A 17,484-nucleotide genomic window follows, 5' to 3' on the forward strand; every position below is an offset into this window, starting at 1 on the left:
GATGTCTGCTTCCACATCAGCCTCCCTGCTGGTCCTGACGCCTGACGCTCTCTGCTGGAGCCTGCACACCCCACTTTCCAGATGGCCTGCTGCAGGGGCATGCAGTTTCACGTTGGCGAAGAGCGCCAGAATCTTGATAGGACGTCAAGTCTTTGGGCTTCACTTACCAGCGAACATCTAGTTTCCATCGACCTGAGGGTGACAGATTCACGTGGGGCGAGCTCCTTGTTCTGTGCTGCAGGACATCCTTTGCTGCTGAGTTCTAAACGGACCTCTCAGCGAGCAGCTCGTCCAGTGAGATGCACTTCAGAATGTGGCTCTTTCTACTGTAATGTTTTGTTAAGACACAGGCAACTGAAAAACACAACAGGATATTACTGAAGATGGGCATCATCCACAAAATGCCAAGGAAACCATGACCTGTTTGTGTTTTTAAAACAAAGTACTAGCAATGGAACCCACAGGCCCTCCATTTTTGAGATGGGGCCTTGCTAAGTTCCCCAGGCTGGCCTGAAACCTGTGATTCTCCTGCTCAGCCTGCTGCCCTGTTCAGTTATTTACTTTTGGAACTTTTGACTATTTGCCAGGAAAGAATGCCTCTCTTTCAGACGATCTTCCTGTTTTCCCGACATCCCGGTTATTAGCTGTCCACAAGGTCGGTCTCCCTTGAGCCTGAATTCCACTTCTCAAGTCTGTTCTCTCAGTCCATCTCAGGGGTGCTTGTATGCCCTTGGGGACAAGCACAAGGAGACCTAGCCATTAGGGCTTTGGTGTTATGTCCTCTGAGTAGTAAGGGCAGCATTTGGGGAATCAGCAAATTAAAGCCTTAGTCTGCAGTGGACAACTCCACAACTGAACCAGTGTGGTTAGACAATGTTTTTTTTTATAAGAGATGTTGTATGATTTTGTGTACACAGCACACAATGTTTAACACATTTTATGTATATAAGTATACAAATACACTTAGGGAAAACCTCCAGACTATTTCTCCAAAAGACTAACATAGTCAATAAAATAAAATAAAATAAAATACAAGGGGCACAAATTCATAGCCCTTAGAATTTAAACAGAATGGAAAGACATTTATTTTTTATGAAACCTTAGCGGGGATATGCCCCAAAGATGATCTGGCCTCAATAAAGGGCCAATTTTTTCTGTACCTAAAATGACCCAAGCAAGTCATCAGACTTGATTGTCAATAGAGGAAATGGTGATCACTTGTGCTATAGAGCTTCTGATAAAAGCAGCAGCTCCAGTCTCCAAAGGAATTGTTCATAACACACCTTAGCAAAATGGGTCCACCATAGTGTATGTTTGAGAACACATACAAAGAACACACTGAATGCAAATAGAAAATTAGTGAAGCTATAAGCCACTTACAAATACATAAGAGAGAACTGTCCCCATACAAAAGGATTCACAATCTGAAATGGCCACATAAAATGGCAAATAGTGTTAAGGGTAACATTGTAAACCAACTCAAATACGGGGGAAAATATGTACTATACAACAAAGTTTTTGAAGATTTTTCTTTTAGGTAAGATTTGTAGAAAACCCAGGGACAGATTTTATGTCAGAAAATGGTCCATATCGCCCAAAAATGTCTTTCGACTGGATAGTAAAATAATACTTGTCGGAAGTCAATAACTGAGATAGAGTACAGGCCATTGGGAGTGGAAAAGCTTTGATTCCTCCAATTTTCTTCCAAATCAATTTGGTAGTTGAGTTCTCGTGGCCCAGGAAGAGGTGGTAGCTCTCCACAGGAGCACACCTAGGGTTGACCTCGCTGATGTTCCAAGTCAGGGCGATGCCCATGGGTCTCAGCACACGCTTCACTTTGAGCTCTGGCTTCTGGGGAGGGAGTGTGTCCTGGATTTTGTCCACCAGTTCAGGGAGTAGTGGTGGTGGTTCTGGGAGAGGTGGCAGGTGCTCAAAGGAATCAAAATCCTAAAAGCATATTTGTAAAAAAGTTTAGCAAGCCAGTTGGCTGGGAACTGACTATTTTAAAGTGGTCTACTGCAGCTGTTCAAATATATATTTCCCATTCTTCACTCCTTTTATCGAAATAACAAACAGGATATTTCAAGAATATGTGAGGCTAAATCCAGTCTTTTTAAGCATGAGGCTCTTTTGCAGTTAAGATGTCTACATTCTGGAATATCACTGATCCAGAATGGGATAGGTCTCAAACATTCTGGATAAATATCACATCTTGTTTCCAAACACTGAACTGATTTACATGAAAGTATTAGTATGAGAAAACCAATTAGCCTCAACCCTTTTCAACAATGGCTATGACAAAACAATTCTTTCTTAATTTGTTAGATGAAAAAAGGATTTTAATATCTATAGTTTCTGTAAAATTTAACTGAATTATTTTAATTAAGTAAATAAGTAGACTCATGATAGCACATTTTAAAAGCCCACTGAAATGTTATCTAAGTTGAAATGTGAGCCACATGTTTCTTCAAGAGTAAAACAGATACTTCCCACTCAATTTGGAAGGAAAGTCCCTGACAGAGCATTTTATATTAGTACCTCAGCTGTATTTTCTGCCACTGGGATTATTTCTTTTGAATTTAAAGCAGCTTTCCAACGTGACTCCTGGGTAGGTGCTGGAATTTCTGTGAACAACACAAGGTTTAAAAGAAGAAATATTTAGGTTGGTTGGTAGAAAATCTGCCTGATATATGTGAGGCCCTGGGTTCAAGCCCCAGCAATACTGCCCCCCTACACCAAGTGAAGTTTATAACTGGGCGAGTAGATCAGAAGGAGAGAGCTTGCCTCACATGTGTGAGGACCTGGGTTTGATCCCCAGAATTACAAGAAAAAAAAAAATTTTACCTGCAATTATCAATTCCGTGGCTTTTAAGCAGTTTACATTTTAGGTGGTAAATATGAATTAAAATTATAAAACTGTGAAATATGAAGAGACTTCTGATATAAGTTCAGGATTCAAAAGTACCAATATAATTTTCCGTTGACAAATATTTCCACTATTTTTTTTTAACACAGGGTCTTGCTATGTATGAAGCTCAGGCTGAATCTGGACTTGGGGGCTCAAATGCTCCTCCCACCATCCAGAAAAACGGAGCTCACCATCACACCCAGCTTCAAAATGTCCCTCCTGAGGGACACCCGCTTTGTGCCTGGAGGCAGGTACATTTCCACAGGGGAGAGGGATGGCTGTGAGGGATGATGTTGGACAAGGATGTCCGCAAACCTAGAGCTCTTTGTGAACACTGAGTATGTAAGACCCACCAGGCCTGGGGATCCAAATTAAAAGATCTCCGAGGCTGGGATTAGAGGAATCTCTACCAATGAGGTCTGTGTTGAACTGAAAGAAATCAGTTATAAACTGTGGAATGGAGAAAGAGGGAGGAGAGGAAGAAGAGGGCGGGAAGAGGGCGGGAGGGGACTGAGGAGATGGGGTGAAGGGAAGGGTGTGGTGGGTGTGAGAGTGAAAAAGAACACCTGGGGGAGTGGAAGAAAAGGGGCCCACACTGGAGCATTAGGGCTGCGTGTCTAAGAGTTCTAACCACTTAAGTCTGTTGTGTCCATGGTATAATTGTGTAATATACTTAATGAATCCTCCAAATGAAATCACTATTTTCTTTAATTTAAAGAATAAAACTCTGCACTACATTTCAAAGTTCATTTATTAGTCCCTTCTTTTTACTGGTGTTAAAAACCTTTTGGGAATAGGTAATGGCTTTATGGTCTGAATGCTAAGTGAGTCTGCACAGACTTTACACTGACTTAATCAAACAGAACTAGGTTTGTGAGAACATAATCTGCAGATCAGTCAACAGGTAAGAGGTGAAACACCAACCTCCTTTAAATTTCCAAGGAAACAACTTAACAAGAAGAAAAGATTTTAAGAGACACAATTTACCATGCATGATATCACTTCCTTCAGGAAAATAAGTCAAGAAGTCCTTATCAAATTAAAACAGACTCTCAACTTTGTGTAGATAAAAAACAAAAAGGACTTTTATCCCAATCCCGCTGATGTCCTAAGTGAGACCAGTATTGATGTCATACACTCTCCAGCTTTCATTCTTATCATGAAAAACTAATGGGATCTTCAGGACTAGAAACCCATTAAAGTGCGAGGGGAAAACTGGCCTCTGCTTTCAACTGTTTGACTGCCGGATCCTCTACTGCATTAGGTACCTATGTGGATACGCACATCCACCCACATTTTTTTTTTTAATATTTATTTTTTAGTTTTCGGTGGACACAACATCTTTGTATGTGGTGCTGAGAATCCAACCCGGGCCGAACGCATGCCAGGCAAGCACGCTACCGATTTAGCCACATCCCCACCCACATTATTACTTACACTGTAAGAATCATTTTTAGGGCTGGGGATGTGGCTCAAGCGCGCTCGCCTGGCATGTGTGCGGCCCGGGTTCGATCCTCGGCACCACATACAAACAAAGATGTTGTGTCCGCCAAAAACAAAAACAACAACAACAACAACAAAAATCAAAAAATTCTCTCTCCTTTAAAAAAAAAAGATTTTTAAAGTTTCTATTTTAAATTGAAATGACCGATTGAGAAATATAGGATGTGAGCGCGATCTGGCTGCGACATCTGTCACCCCATTGATCGCCAGGGTTGATTCGGCTGATCTGACTGGCTAGGCGGGTGTCCCCTTCCTCCCTCACCGCTCCATGTGCGTCCCTTCCGAAGCTGCGCGCTGGGTCGAAGAGGACGACCTTCCCCGATAGAGGAGGACCGTTCTTCGGTCAAGGGTATACGAGTAGCTGCGCTCCCCTGCTAGAACCTCCAAACAAGCTCTCGAGAAATATAGTTTTACAAACAGTAAAATCTATCCTTTTTAAGCATATTTCTCAAGTTTTGACAAATGTATGCACTTAATAAACCATCACCAAAATCAAGACACAATACTGTATCACTCAAACACCCAAAGGTTCCTCAGTAACCCTTCGCCCGCCTCTTTGTTGCGGTTTTAGGGACGGAACCCAGGGCCTTGTGCATGCTAGGCAAGCACTCTACCAACCAAGCTACAGCCCAGCCCCTAGCATCCCTTCTCAATCCTCCTCCCACACCTGTTCCCAAGAAACCACTGGTTTGTGTCACTGAACATCAGGTTTCGGGCCAGTCATGCGGGTGTACAGCTATAACACCAGCTATTCATGAGGCTGAGGCAGGAAGATCAGGAGCAAGTTCAAGGCCAGACTAATTGAGATCATGTCTCTAAATAAAATAAAAAGGGCTGGGGCTAGGGATGAAGCTCAGTGATAGAGCACTTGCCTAGCATCTGTGAGGCTCTGGGTTCAATCTCCACCACCAACTAAACAAGAAAAAAACTAAGGTTGCCTTTTCTAGCATTTTACATAGCACATAGGATTCTTTTAACCCAGCCTGGTTTTTCTGAAACTTATACACTAATAATATATCAATATTTTGTTTGTTTTTGGTTGAGTGTTCAGTTGTATGGATGTGAACTCGTATTTGTGCATTCATCTGTCGATGGATTTGGGCTGATTCTAGCTCTGGGCTATATGAATAAAGCTCCTGTGATAACTTGTGTGGATGTAGGTTTTTGTTTCTCTTGGCAAATATGTGAAAGAATGGATTAACAGAGTTATGATAAGAGTATAGTTGGTCAAGAAACTGCCTGACTACTTCTTAGTATACTTGCTTACCCACAGCATCTATGGTAAAAGTATTTAGATTGTTCATCATTTTAGACCTTTTATGTTTTCTAATATGAACATTTAATCCTAATAATTTCCCCTGTCAGCACTGTTTACCTGTATTGCATACATTCCAATATGCTCTCTTTTAATTTTCATCCAGTTCAGAATATTTTATAACATTCCTTTAAGGTTTCTTCTTTTACTCATAGATTTGAAGTCTGTTTAGTTTCCAAATATTCAGGGATTTTCCAGCTACATTTCCATTATAGATTACTTATTTACTTCTCATTTATGATTCAGAATCTGATCTCTTAATGCATGTTACATACACTTAAAAGAATGAGTGTTTGATCATATATTCTAGACCAACCTGGGAAACACAGCAAGATCCTGTCTCAAAATAAAGTAACAAATTTGTAAAAGGCCAGGAAAGTAGCTCTGTGATTGAGGAGTACTTACCTAGCATGTGTGAGGCCCTGGGTTTCGGCTACCCAGTACCCCTGCACACACAGAGTATGTGTATTTCTGGATTGGGTTAAATATTGTAGAAATGTTGACAGTTTAGGTTTCTCTAAAGCCTTACTTTCTTTCTACATATTGATTACTGAGGACTGTTGAAATCTCTATAATCATTATTGTTCATTTCCTATTTATGCTTTTGTTCCTCAGGCAAGGGGTGTGCATACTTACAATGATCAGCAAGCAGCCTTCCTCCTCACTGGTAGCAGCCCTTACCTACTTGCCCATAACAGCACCACCACCCCAGCATTCTTAGGACTAGCCCTTCCATGCTCTCCCATGGCTCACCCTCCACCCTCTTACCTCTAACATATCTGTTTATATACAAACTGCAACTCTCATGACTACAATAGATGAGTCATTTGTTATTTAGTCTGACAGCATTTGCTCTTTCATAGAGTGTGTAGACCATTTATTATCAACAGAGCTTTAAATCTACCATTCTGCCTTCTCTCCTTTATTAATCTTGTTTATTCTTTGTATGCTTTTTTGTGGCTTCTCTTACTTTAGAACTCGATCTCCACTGTTGGGTTATTTGCTCTGCTACTCTAGGCATTACCATATGTATCTTAAATCATAATCCATCTTTAAGTAACTCGGTTCCACTCACATAGTGCTCGGCCTTCACCTAGCACCCCGCACGCCTCTAGCAGTCTTTTGCGCTGTGGTTATCATATATTAACCTCGGCATATATGATAGAACTCCACAAAATGGTGTTACATTTCTTAGCATAGCTCCACTTTCCATCTCATATAATTTTCTTTTTACTTGGAGAATTTTATTTCTGATAGTGAAAATCTGCTGGCCACATATTTTAGTCAACTTGAGCTGGGGCTGGGGCTCAGTGGTAGAGGGCTCGCCTGGCATGTGTGAGGCACTGGGTTCGATCCTCAGCACCACATATAAATAAATAAAATAATGTACTGTGTTGATCTATAAATGAACACACACACAAACTTAATTTTCCTTCAATTTTTGAAAGATATATGCTAGATACAGAATTTCAAGTGGACAGTGATTTTCCCTGGTCTTTTAATGATGCCATTTGATTTTATTTAGAGACAGGGTCTCACTGTGTTGCTTGGCACCTCATTTTGCTGAGGCTGGCTTTGAACGCTTAATCTCCTGTCTCAGCCTTGAGCGGCTGGGATTACAGGCCTGTGTCCCCGGGCTCAGTGGTATGGTTTTCTTGATGTTTATCTTCTTTGGAACTTCCTGGGCTTGTGACTCATGCTTACTAAAATAACACTAATTCCCAGCCCCAGATTCACTTTTTTTTGCTTAAGCTGGAGAAAAAGGGCACTGCTGTCACTCTCCCTAAGTTTCCACATTCATTTCCTGCTGTGTTATGACTTTCCAACCCCTGCTGTCAGGGTCAGGGAAAAGGTATGTGCCATGAGAAGAGATCCATAATGGCCGCCAACAACGCAGATGTCTTTCAAAGGGTGGATGGATGAACAAGCTGTGATACACCCATGTCATGGGCTACTACTTGGCCACAGAAGGAACACACTACCGATATACAACAACATGAGCAGCACTCAAGAGGGAACTGTGCTAAGTCGAAGTCAGTCTCAGAAGGACATAGATTCTACCATATTTTCATAACATTTGTGAAAAGACAATTACAGTCATGAAGTGGTTGCCAGGGTTAGGGACTATGGGCAAGAGGCAGGTGTGACTATAAAAAGGACCATGAGGAAGTCTGATGGTGACAATTATACAAATTTACACATGTGATAAACTGTATAAAACTACAAATATATGTACATTAACACACTAAAACAAACTTCATAAGTTTCAAAAGGACATTTTGAGTTATGCTTCCCACTTTCTTAAGAAAAACAAAAAACCTTTACCTGTGTTGAAGTTGGACAGGGCTTCTTTGGTCAAATCAATAACAAAATCAAGTTTCTTCTTTACACTCTGAAAAGTCATTGTTAAAAAAAATAAGTAAGGTTTTGCTTTAAAAGCAGAGAATCATTTTTAAAAGATCAAACAAAATTTTAAACTAATGTTTCCCCACCTTTTGGCAGTGCAGGAGATGGAAAGGTCTGGGCATGTTGGAAGTATCCTACGATGAGGTGTACCCAAAGACCTAAATTATCATCTAGAAGCTAGAAACTGAACATTCTCTGAGTTTCTTATGGTTTAACTTAAATACACAATAAAAGAGAAGCCCTTATAAAATACTGCATGGTTTCTGAGAATATGATTAAGAATCCACATGCACTGGTAAATGGGTAAATGGGTATGGTCAGGAAATATGTTTATCACTAGCCGTCTGTTATTCAGTGTGTGAGCTGTACTGGAACCTGGTTAGGCTAGTTAGTTAGACACTAATACAAAGTACAAGCTGGCCTGGAACCTGACTATAAGAACTACTTGGATATTGATTTGTGTGTCTGTCTTTCTTTCTCTCTCTCTCTCTCTCATACACACACACACACACACACACACACACATACGTGGAGGTGGTGTAGGGGGAGGGTACATGGGATATACTACCACATTCCCATCAACTTTGCACAAGAATCAATGACAAACACTAAGGTATCCAACACAGAGCAACACTGAAGATCCTAGAACAAATTATAATTTAAGTGAATAATCTAAGACAATGATTATTACCTACCCTGACTTCTGGTGTAGCATTAGGTGAATTGTTGAAATTTCTTGATGCTGTTTTTCTAATATCTGAAAGAAAATTATTATATTTTTAAGCTATTACACATGTATCTTTATAATATGTGAATTATGAAACAATAATAATGGGGACACTGATTAACTTTTAATTAAGTAATCATAAAAAGTAAGTATTGACTTTACCTATTCCCAAAACTGATAATCTAGTTAAAAAAGTTAATTGGGTGTTAAAAGAATCTTTTCTTTCTGTAACTCTACAACATAATAGTAGCTCTGAAAATTATTTCAGCATTTGAAACCCTACACTTGACTATGTAACTATTTATTGTTTAACATGGGGATCGAACCCAGAACCTCATACACAAGTTATGCGAGAGCTCGCTACACCCCAGACCCTCTTTACAGATTTTTAATTTTGTCCAGGCTGGCCTGGAACTTGCCATCTTCCTGTCTCAGCCTACCAAGGAGCTGGGATTACAGGTGTGTGCCACCACACTCAGCTGCAACTGTTTTTAAATTCATGATATTGTTAAAATAGATTGCCCAGATGGCTGAAAGGCATTCTTCCTGGAACCAGTTGGAAGACTCAATTATAGTACTTAGCATCTTTTGTAGCTCTTTGATTTACAAACTGTGGACACAATTAAGTAGCTTCATAAATGGAGGCAAAGTTTTTTTAAATTAAGATTCACTACTCTAATAAAGTAAAAACAGGAATTTTGGATAAGAACTTATGGGCTGAAAAATATGGCTATGTTTAGAGAAATTTAAACTAATAAAAAAGTGTTAAAAAACAAAGCTGACAAACTTTAAATGTAAAATAAAGTGTAAGACAACTTAATAGGTAAAAAGGCAAGAAATAAAACACCACCAGCACCAACAGAAGGTCAAGGCAAACGATTTAAAAAATTATATGTAATTTTTTAACTTGAAAATCATTAGATAAACACAGTAAAGAAACAAAAGGATAGAAATTGATAAAATACAAGATTAAAAAGAAACATCAATTAAATGAAAGAATCATGTATTTATTTATTATTAATCACAGAAATCAAAACATTTCCAGAGTAGACACATTTTTTATTTTAGAAAAAGGTATTATTCAGTTCTTTATTTTAAACAAATATCTATTTTAAGCTTTCTAATTTGATAGATCATATTCTAATCATGTTAAGATACCTGTTGGATTTGATGTAACTGGAGTTGTCAAATTAGGACTTTCCACAGAAATCAACATAACATCATCATTGTTACTAAAATGATAAAAAAATTAAAAATAAACTAAACATGCATTACCAGGCTTAAGCATGCAATTAGTGGTTAGAATTCCTTTAAGTTATTATTTCATAACATGTTTTAAGTGACCAACCATTGGATGGAGGAGATAAAAATGAAATACTTAAGGAACCCAAGATTTCCAATTCATTTATATAAACAAAAGGACATAGAACTTCAATACAATAGACCCATAATAAGTTTTATGGGTCTAGCAGCTCAGTGAGACCCTGCCTCTAAATAAAAAAGGTTTGGGGATGTGGCTCAGTGGTTAAGTGCCATTGGGTTGAACAAATAAACTTTTGAGATCTTTTCAAAATGACTCCAAATATATATATATAAGTAGACTACATAAAGATACGCTCTACATGAATATGTAATTATCACTCTAGACATGTAGGTACTTTCTTAAAAATGAAAACACATAACTAAACGAACCCCATTAAGACTCATAAAGACACTTCAGACTTTTGAAGATGCAGGACTATAATAAATAATATTATTTTTAAAATAACAGCAACAACTCTATATTAAGCCATAATTTACCAAAAAATGTTCTAAACTCCGGCAAGGATAGTGACTGATGTTTATGGTTAGAGAATATCTCAGCCAGAACATCTTTTTCTGCCCTTTTCACTCCAATTTTATGAGTTCCACATTTTACATCAGAATTTTCTTAAGAAAACCTTGAGGCAAATTGCATTAAGTTAATTAAATGCTAAAGGAATTTTCCAGCAGAATTATACCATTCTCTTGTACATGTCTTGTATTTTTAACATTTGTGTTTAGGTCTAGAATTCATTTTAAGTTAATTTTTATATATGGTGTGAAGAGTTGAGGTTTATTCTGTCCCCCCTCGTTATCCAGACATATCTGTGGAAAATAAAATCTTTTCCCTATTCTCTTGACACCTTTCCACTAAACCAACGGATGACGTCTGTATATGTTCTTCAGTCTGTCTGTTGATTTACAAACTTAGCCTAGACCAATACCGCTGTCTAAATACTGCAGCTTTACAGCAGGTCAGGAACTCAGGTAGTTGAGTCTTCCAACTTTTTTTTTAATAACACTGTTACTCATCTGGGTTTTTGCATTTTCATGTATGTTTTTAACCAGTTTGTTACTTTATAGAATAAAGGTTCCTGGGAGTTTTGGATTGCATTCAATGTACAGAACAACTTGTGGTGGGTGGGAGTATCATCTTTATAATGGATTCTCTTAATAATGATTCCAAAAATGTAGTATATCCCACCATTTGTTTACATCTTCCTTAAAAATTTTCAGCAATATTTTATAGTCTCTGGGCCTCTCTTGCACATGGTAGGCAAGCACTCTACCAGTAGGCAACATCCCCAGCCCACTTTGTAGTCTTAAGTTAGGTTTTATACATATTTTGGTTTACCAAGTATATCACATTCTTTGATGATATTCTAAATCCCCATTGTTAATTGTCTGTATAAAGAAATACTTGAGAGAAATACATATATAGAAACAGAAAGATACTTTTACTTACCCATATTTACTATTTCTGGAAGTTTATATTACTTTACATAGATTTAAATTTCTCTCCAGTACTATTTTCCTACTGCCTGAAGAACTTCCTTTAAAATTTCCATTAGTCCAGGGCTGCTGATGATCTATTCTCCCAACTTTTTTAGTTTAAAAATGTCTGTTTTTCCCCTATGCTTCTATTTTTGCTGGATATAAATATTTTATTTTTAATATTTATTTTTTGGTGTAGTTGGACACAATACCTTTATTTCATTTATATTTATGTGGTGCTGGGGAACAAACCTAAGGCCTCACATGTGCCAGATGAGTGCTCTACCACTGAGCTACAACCCCAGCCCCAAGATTTTTAAGATACTTCTCCATATCAACATTTTATAGATGTCTTCTAGTTTGAAGTCAGCTGCCACTGTAAATCTTTGTTCCTTTCTATGTGATGTCTTTTATCGCTGGTTGCTTTTTAACGTTTTCTCTTAACAGAGTTCCAGCCATCTGAAATATGCGACAGGTTGTCACTGTGTGGTTTCACATTTCTTCCGCTTGGGGTCTGTTAAGCTTTTTGGTTGTTTAAAGTTTCCACCAGACACTGTATGCTCTACTGCCTTTTCTGCCCCTCCTTAGTGATACTCCAAACACATGTACACAGAGGCGGTGGCGGACTCTTGTCCACAGCTCTCTGAAGCGCTGTTCATGGCTTTTCTGGTCTTTTTCTTCTCTGACTCTGCACCATCTTCTGAATCCGTCACATGCACTGGTTCTAGGTCTACCACTCATGTTCCTCCTCATGAATGGGTCTCATTTCTGCAGCTTTACATTTTGGGCAATTTTTTTACTAGAACTGTGCTGTTCGCATGGGTCATTGGTTCATTCCTTCTGCACCTTAGTTTGAACAGTTTCCATTCCTATTTCATTGATTTTTAGAAACAATAATTAACTACTCTGATGTTAATTCTATCCAGTCTACTTTTTGACTCACTGTCTTTTTCATTTCTGAGAATTCGGCTGGGTTCTGTGTCTTTCGTCCATTTCTCACATCTTCACGTTCCCCTCTACACTGTCGAGTGTGGAGAGCAAACTGAGGGCTCTGCTGTGGCGCTGTCTGTCTGCTCAACGCACCATGTGCAGTGGCTCAGGTCGGTCACTCATGTTCCTGCTTGTTAATGGGTCCCACTTCTGCAGCTTTGCATTCCTGGCCATGTTTTTAGTAGCTGTGTGCTATTGAGCGGGGGATGTTGTTTCATTCCTCAGCACTGGATTTTCTTCTGGCAGGCAATTAAACTTTGGGGGATTATGGCGAATCTTTTGAAACTTGCTTTTAGCTTTTTAGTGTGAGGTCCTTTGCAGTCTTTAGTCTAGGACTAACTTAGCCCCAGTGAGACATAGCCATCTCTGGACTTTACCAATGGCTTCTTAAGTCTATTCATCTTAGTGGGAAATCAAAATGTTGGACGTTCAGAAATTGTTTGGTCTTCTTTCCAGTGGTTCTCTCTTTGGCCTCAGGTTGCTTCCGTCTTATGTACATGGATCCATTTTTAGGCAATGATTCAAGAAATGTCCTTCATGGACCTTCAGAGCGCTGTCTTCGCACTTTCTTCTCTTGGCTGTTCTAAGCCACAAATTCTACCAACTCTCCGTCTCTGGTGCACCTCAGCAGGACCACCCAGCTCTGTGTGACTCCCCTCTCTGCTCTTCCCCCTGGAAAGAGCCTCCAGGCAGTAGGCCTGTGTAGGGTTCCTCACTGTTGCCCTGAGGTCCCTACTGGACAGTGTGTCCCCACAGACTCCCCGTTTTTAGACTGCTTTTCAAAGTATTTAACAGCTACAGGAACTGAGCTTTTACCATAATGTTTCATGGGCAGAAGCAGAACTTTCTACATATTTATTTTCATTCTGTGAAATGAACTGTTTTTATGCACATTTTAAAATGTGGACTTAAGAATTTTATGTCTAATTTATCAATGAGGGATTCTAGTGTTTACTATTATTTGTAAGAAAGAAAATTAACATTCTTATCTAAATTTCAAGTAGATCTTCTCAGGTTCATTACACTATAGTCAAAATCCCTTATCCATCTCAAAATTCTTCAGTAAAGTTTTCTTTACTTGGTAATATAGTACTTCAACTATAATGCTATTTAGGTGTATGAGAAACTAAAGGCAGAAAGACCCTGTATGTAGGAGCTAAGTATCAACACTGACACCCATGAAGGTCAGGGAGTCGCGGTGAACCGCCAAGCTTTCAGGGGGAATCTATGAAAGACCAAGTCTCCGGCTGGGGAGGTGGCTCAAGCAGTAACGCGCTCGCCTGGCATGCGTGGGGCACTGGTTTGATCCTCAGCACCACATAAAAATAAAGATGTTGTGTCCACCGAATACTGAAAATTAAATATTAAAAGCTTCTCTCTCTCTCTTAAAAAAAATGGTTTAAAAAAAAAAAGTCCAAGTCTCAGGAACCATGGAGAATGAGAAAGAGGAAGAGACTTACTCAGATCACAACAAGCCTCAAGTCATACTACTCTTCAACAGACGAGGGGATTAGACCAGTTTATCTGACAAGCAGAAGAAAGGATGAATGTGTGTACACCAAAATAATATTATTTAGAGCCTTAACAATTTTTCAGGGATTATCAATATGCCAACAGACAGACTAAATGACTGGAAATTGACAGAAAAAGAATAGAAACAGATACACAGGTGATCCAAATACGGAAGTTATAAAACAAAGGCATTCAAATAACTATGATTACCAGTATTAAGAAAATGGAGGGAAGCCAGGTATGGTGGTACATACTTACAATCCCAACTACTGAGGCTAAGGCAGGAAGATCAGAAGTTCAAGGCCAGCCTGAACAACTTAGTAAAGCCCTGTCTCAAAATAAAAAGGGGTGGGGATGTAGCTCAGTGGTAGAGAGCTTGCCTAGCATACAAAAAGCCCTAGGTTCAATCCCAGGTCTTACACTTCATGAGGGACATACAAGTGGCTAACAAATATGAGCCTGTGTACTTGGCTTCATTCTTAGAAGGAAAAACAAACTAAAACCTTATTGTGATACCATTCAGTAGGATATCTAAAATCAGAGACAGATAATACCAAGTGTTGGCAAGAACATGTGGTAACAAAAATCGCACACACCTGCTGTGGGAGTACAACTTGATGCAACTGCTTTGGTTGTAATATCTATTTAATCTAGAAATACATGTATCCCCTAGCCTCCATGAATATGTCTGATGTGTGTATATATGTGTATTCATGAAAAGACATGCAAAATAATGTTTGTAGCACCACTGCTTATAATTTCCCCACCTGAAAGCAATTCCAGTGCCCATGGACAGAATGGGTTGATTGTGGCATATGATATAACGTACATAAGACATCCACGAGAACGAGCGAACTACTGCTGCCAGGCAACAGCGGGTGGGTCTCACAAAACAATGTAGGCAAAAGCAACAACACACAAAAGTTGCCCAAGTCTGATTCCACATATGTAACTGTGAAAAGCAGGCAGAAACAATGAAACAGAGGAGGCGGCTGCCTATATAGTTATGACAGTTGAATCTATAAAGCTATTAATGCTTATCCTAAGAAATCCATCCGTAAATCTGAAAATGAAAGGACTTTTGGTATCTCACTTTAATTCACTTAATGATATGCAACTTTTATGAAACTGCTCTACTCACTCCTACTAACAACATCTCTTTTTTCATAGACCATATTGGAAGGAAATTGGATAAACTGATGATTGTCATCGTAGTGCAAATGTGTGTAATGATTTTCCCAATGCTGAGAATCAACACAGGGCCTCATACAGGCTAGGCAAGTTCGCTACCCTAGGAACATCCCTGGCCCTTTTGATTTTATTTGGAGACAGGGTCTCACTAAGTTGTCAAGGCTGGACTCAAACTTGTGATCTCCTGAGCCTTCTGAAAAGTGAAGTCTATTCATGATTTCTGCTTAGATTTTATCTGGAGAAAATTTTTGCATATAAAATTAATAATTCAGGTAATGATAGACCAGTTAAGAATGCTGAGTTCTTGGGGCTGGGGATGTGGCTCAAGCGGTAGCGCACTCGCCTGGCATGCATGCGGCCCGGGTTCGATCCTCAGCACCATACACAAAGATGTTGTGTCCAACGAAAACTAAAAAATAAATATTAAAAATTCTCTCTCTCTCTCTTTAAAAAAAAAAAAAAAGAATGATGAATTCTGGAGACAATGGCTGGATCTAAGTTCTGATTATGCCATTTACTAGCTGAGTATTTTGGAGCAAAAACTCTGCTTTGGCTTTGACTAGAAAAGACATAAATTTATTATTAAGATGAGATGAATTTCAACAAAGAATAAGTAGGATGAAACACATGCCCATTTCTCTAGACTACTATTAGCCAGTAACTTGTTTTCCCCCTTTGTGTCTCTGTAAACACTTATTCGTATGAAATTCAATCTAAGACATTTTGGGCAGTATTGACATTTTGTTTAATCAGCATTTGTTAAGTGGTCTGTTCTTGGGTACTGTAGTCCTTCATGTTTTATCTTCATTTTTGGAAAGGACTGTACATAAAGCCCTTCTCGTCCTATTTTGAAGCAAGATTCTTCTTTATCAAATAGATATTACAGTCATAAGCCTTCTGTTCTACAAGCTTCTACAGGTCAGTTGTTACTGTCTTTTCAATTTTCTTCACATTATAAAATGAAAAGTGCTCAAACTTCTAAATCTAAAAGATACCATAAAAACAAATATCATTACTAACACCTCTGATTCAATTCTAGGGCATCAGAAATCAACAATTTTAAAACCTCCTGGCTTTCAGAAACCAGGATGATTTAAAAAATTTTTCTTTCTTTCCTTACTGGGGGAAAAAAAAAATGATTCTAAATACAGCTTTTCAAAGTTGTTGGAGTGTGAAGCCTCCATCATAGTTTTTCTACATATCAGTTCATATACTTTGCACACACATAACTTATTTCTTAAAGGATTTAAGAAATAAAGGAATTCTTTAAAAAGAAAGTGAAAAAAGAAATGCATGGTTCCTCATTATTATCCTGATGCTAGAGAAAGCCAGGACATTTTATTTTATTTTTTTAAATAGTTATTTTGTAGTTGTAGTTGGACACAGTACCTTTATTTTATTCATTTATTTTTATGTGGTGCTGAGGATTGAACCCAGGGCCTCGCTCGTGCTAGGCAAGCGCTTTACCACTGAGCCACGACCCCGGCCCAAGCCAGGAGTTTATATAATTGTTGTTTTCTGATGCCCTAGAAGTGAATTAGTGCTGTCAGTAATGGTATTTGTTTTTCTCCTTTGTTTAATATTTTTTTTTATCTTGTCAATGGACTTTATTTATTTACATATGGTGCTGAGACTCAAACACCAGTGCCTCACACATACTAGGCAAGCGCTCTACCACTGAGCCACAACCCCAGCCATTCTCCTTTGTTTTATAGCAAACTTAAATATGAATAGCAATTAGTTGGAAAAAGTGGTGTTCTTCAAAGATTTAAAATTTAATATTTCAAATAAAAATTACAGAGAAGATCCAAAAAGCAAGACTTCTAGAGCTAATAAACAAATTCAGCAAAATATCAGGTTACGAAACCAACATACAAGTATCAATAGCTTTTCCATACACAAAAGTGTGAGAAAGAAATCAAGAAAAAAATACTATTTACAATAGCCTCAAAAAAATAAAAACACCTGGGAATGAAATCTACCCAAGGAGGTGACAGATCTCTATAGAACACTGAAGAAAGGAACTGAAGAAGACACAAAGATGAAAAGACGTCCCATGTTCATGAATAGGCAGGATTGTTAAAATGGTCATGTTATACAATCAATACCCCGATTCAGTGTAATCCCTATCAAAAT

General features: G+C 38.5%; 1 protein-coding gene across 6 annotated transcripts in view; it reads right to left on the reverse strand.

The window, feature by feature from the left end:
* Positions 1-313: 313 nt before the first annotated feature.
* The window catches only part of Atf7ip2 (activating transcription factor 7 interacting protein 2), a 48,256-nt gene continuing 31,085 nt past the window's right edge, over positions 314-17,484 (reverse strand). For 3 of the 6 annotated variants that reach the window (XM_071605308.1, XM_071605306.1, XM_071605307.1), the window contains 5 exons: positions 10,018-10,091; positions 8,828-8,889; positions 8,052-8,118; positions 2,539-2,624; positions 956-1,947 (listed from right to left, as the gene is read on the reverse strand). In XM_071605308.1, the coding sequence (XP_071461409.1) occupies positions 1,534-1,947; positions 2,539-2,624; positions 8,052-8,118; positions 8,828-8,889; positions 10,018-10,091 (703 nt within the window). In that variant the 3' untranslated portion in view covers positions 956-1,533. Of the gene's footprint in view, positions 355-955; positions 1,948-2,538; positions 2,625-8,051; positions 8,119-8,827; positions 8,890-10,017; positions 10,092-17,484 lie in introns of those variants that run through there. The other 3 variants (XM_071605309.1, XM_071605310.1, XM_071605311.1) reach the window with 3 other exon arrangements.

This window comes from Marmota flaviventris, chromosome 19, assembly GCF_047511675.1.
Source record: "Marmota flaviventris isolate mMarFla1 chromosome 19, mMarFla1.hap1, whole genome shotgun sequence".
In the NCBI taxonomy this organism is placed as follows: Eukaryota; Metazoa; Chordata; class Mammalia; order Rodentia; family Sciuridae; genus Marmota; species Marmota flaviventris.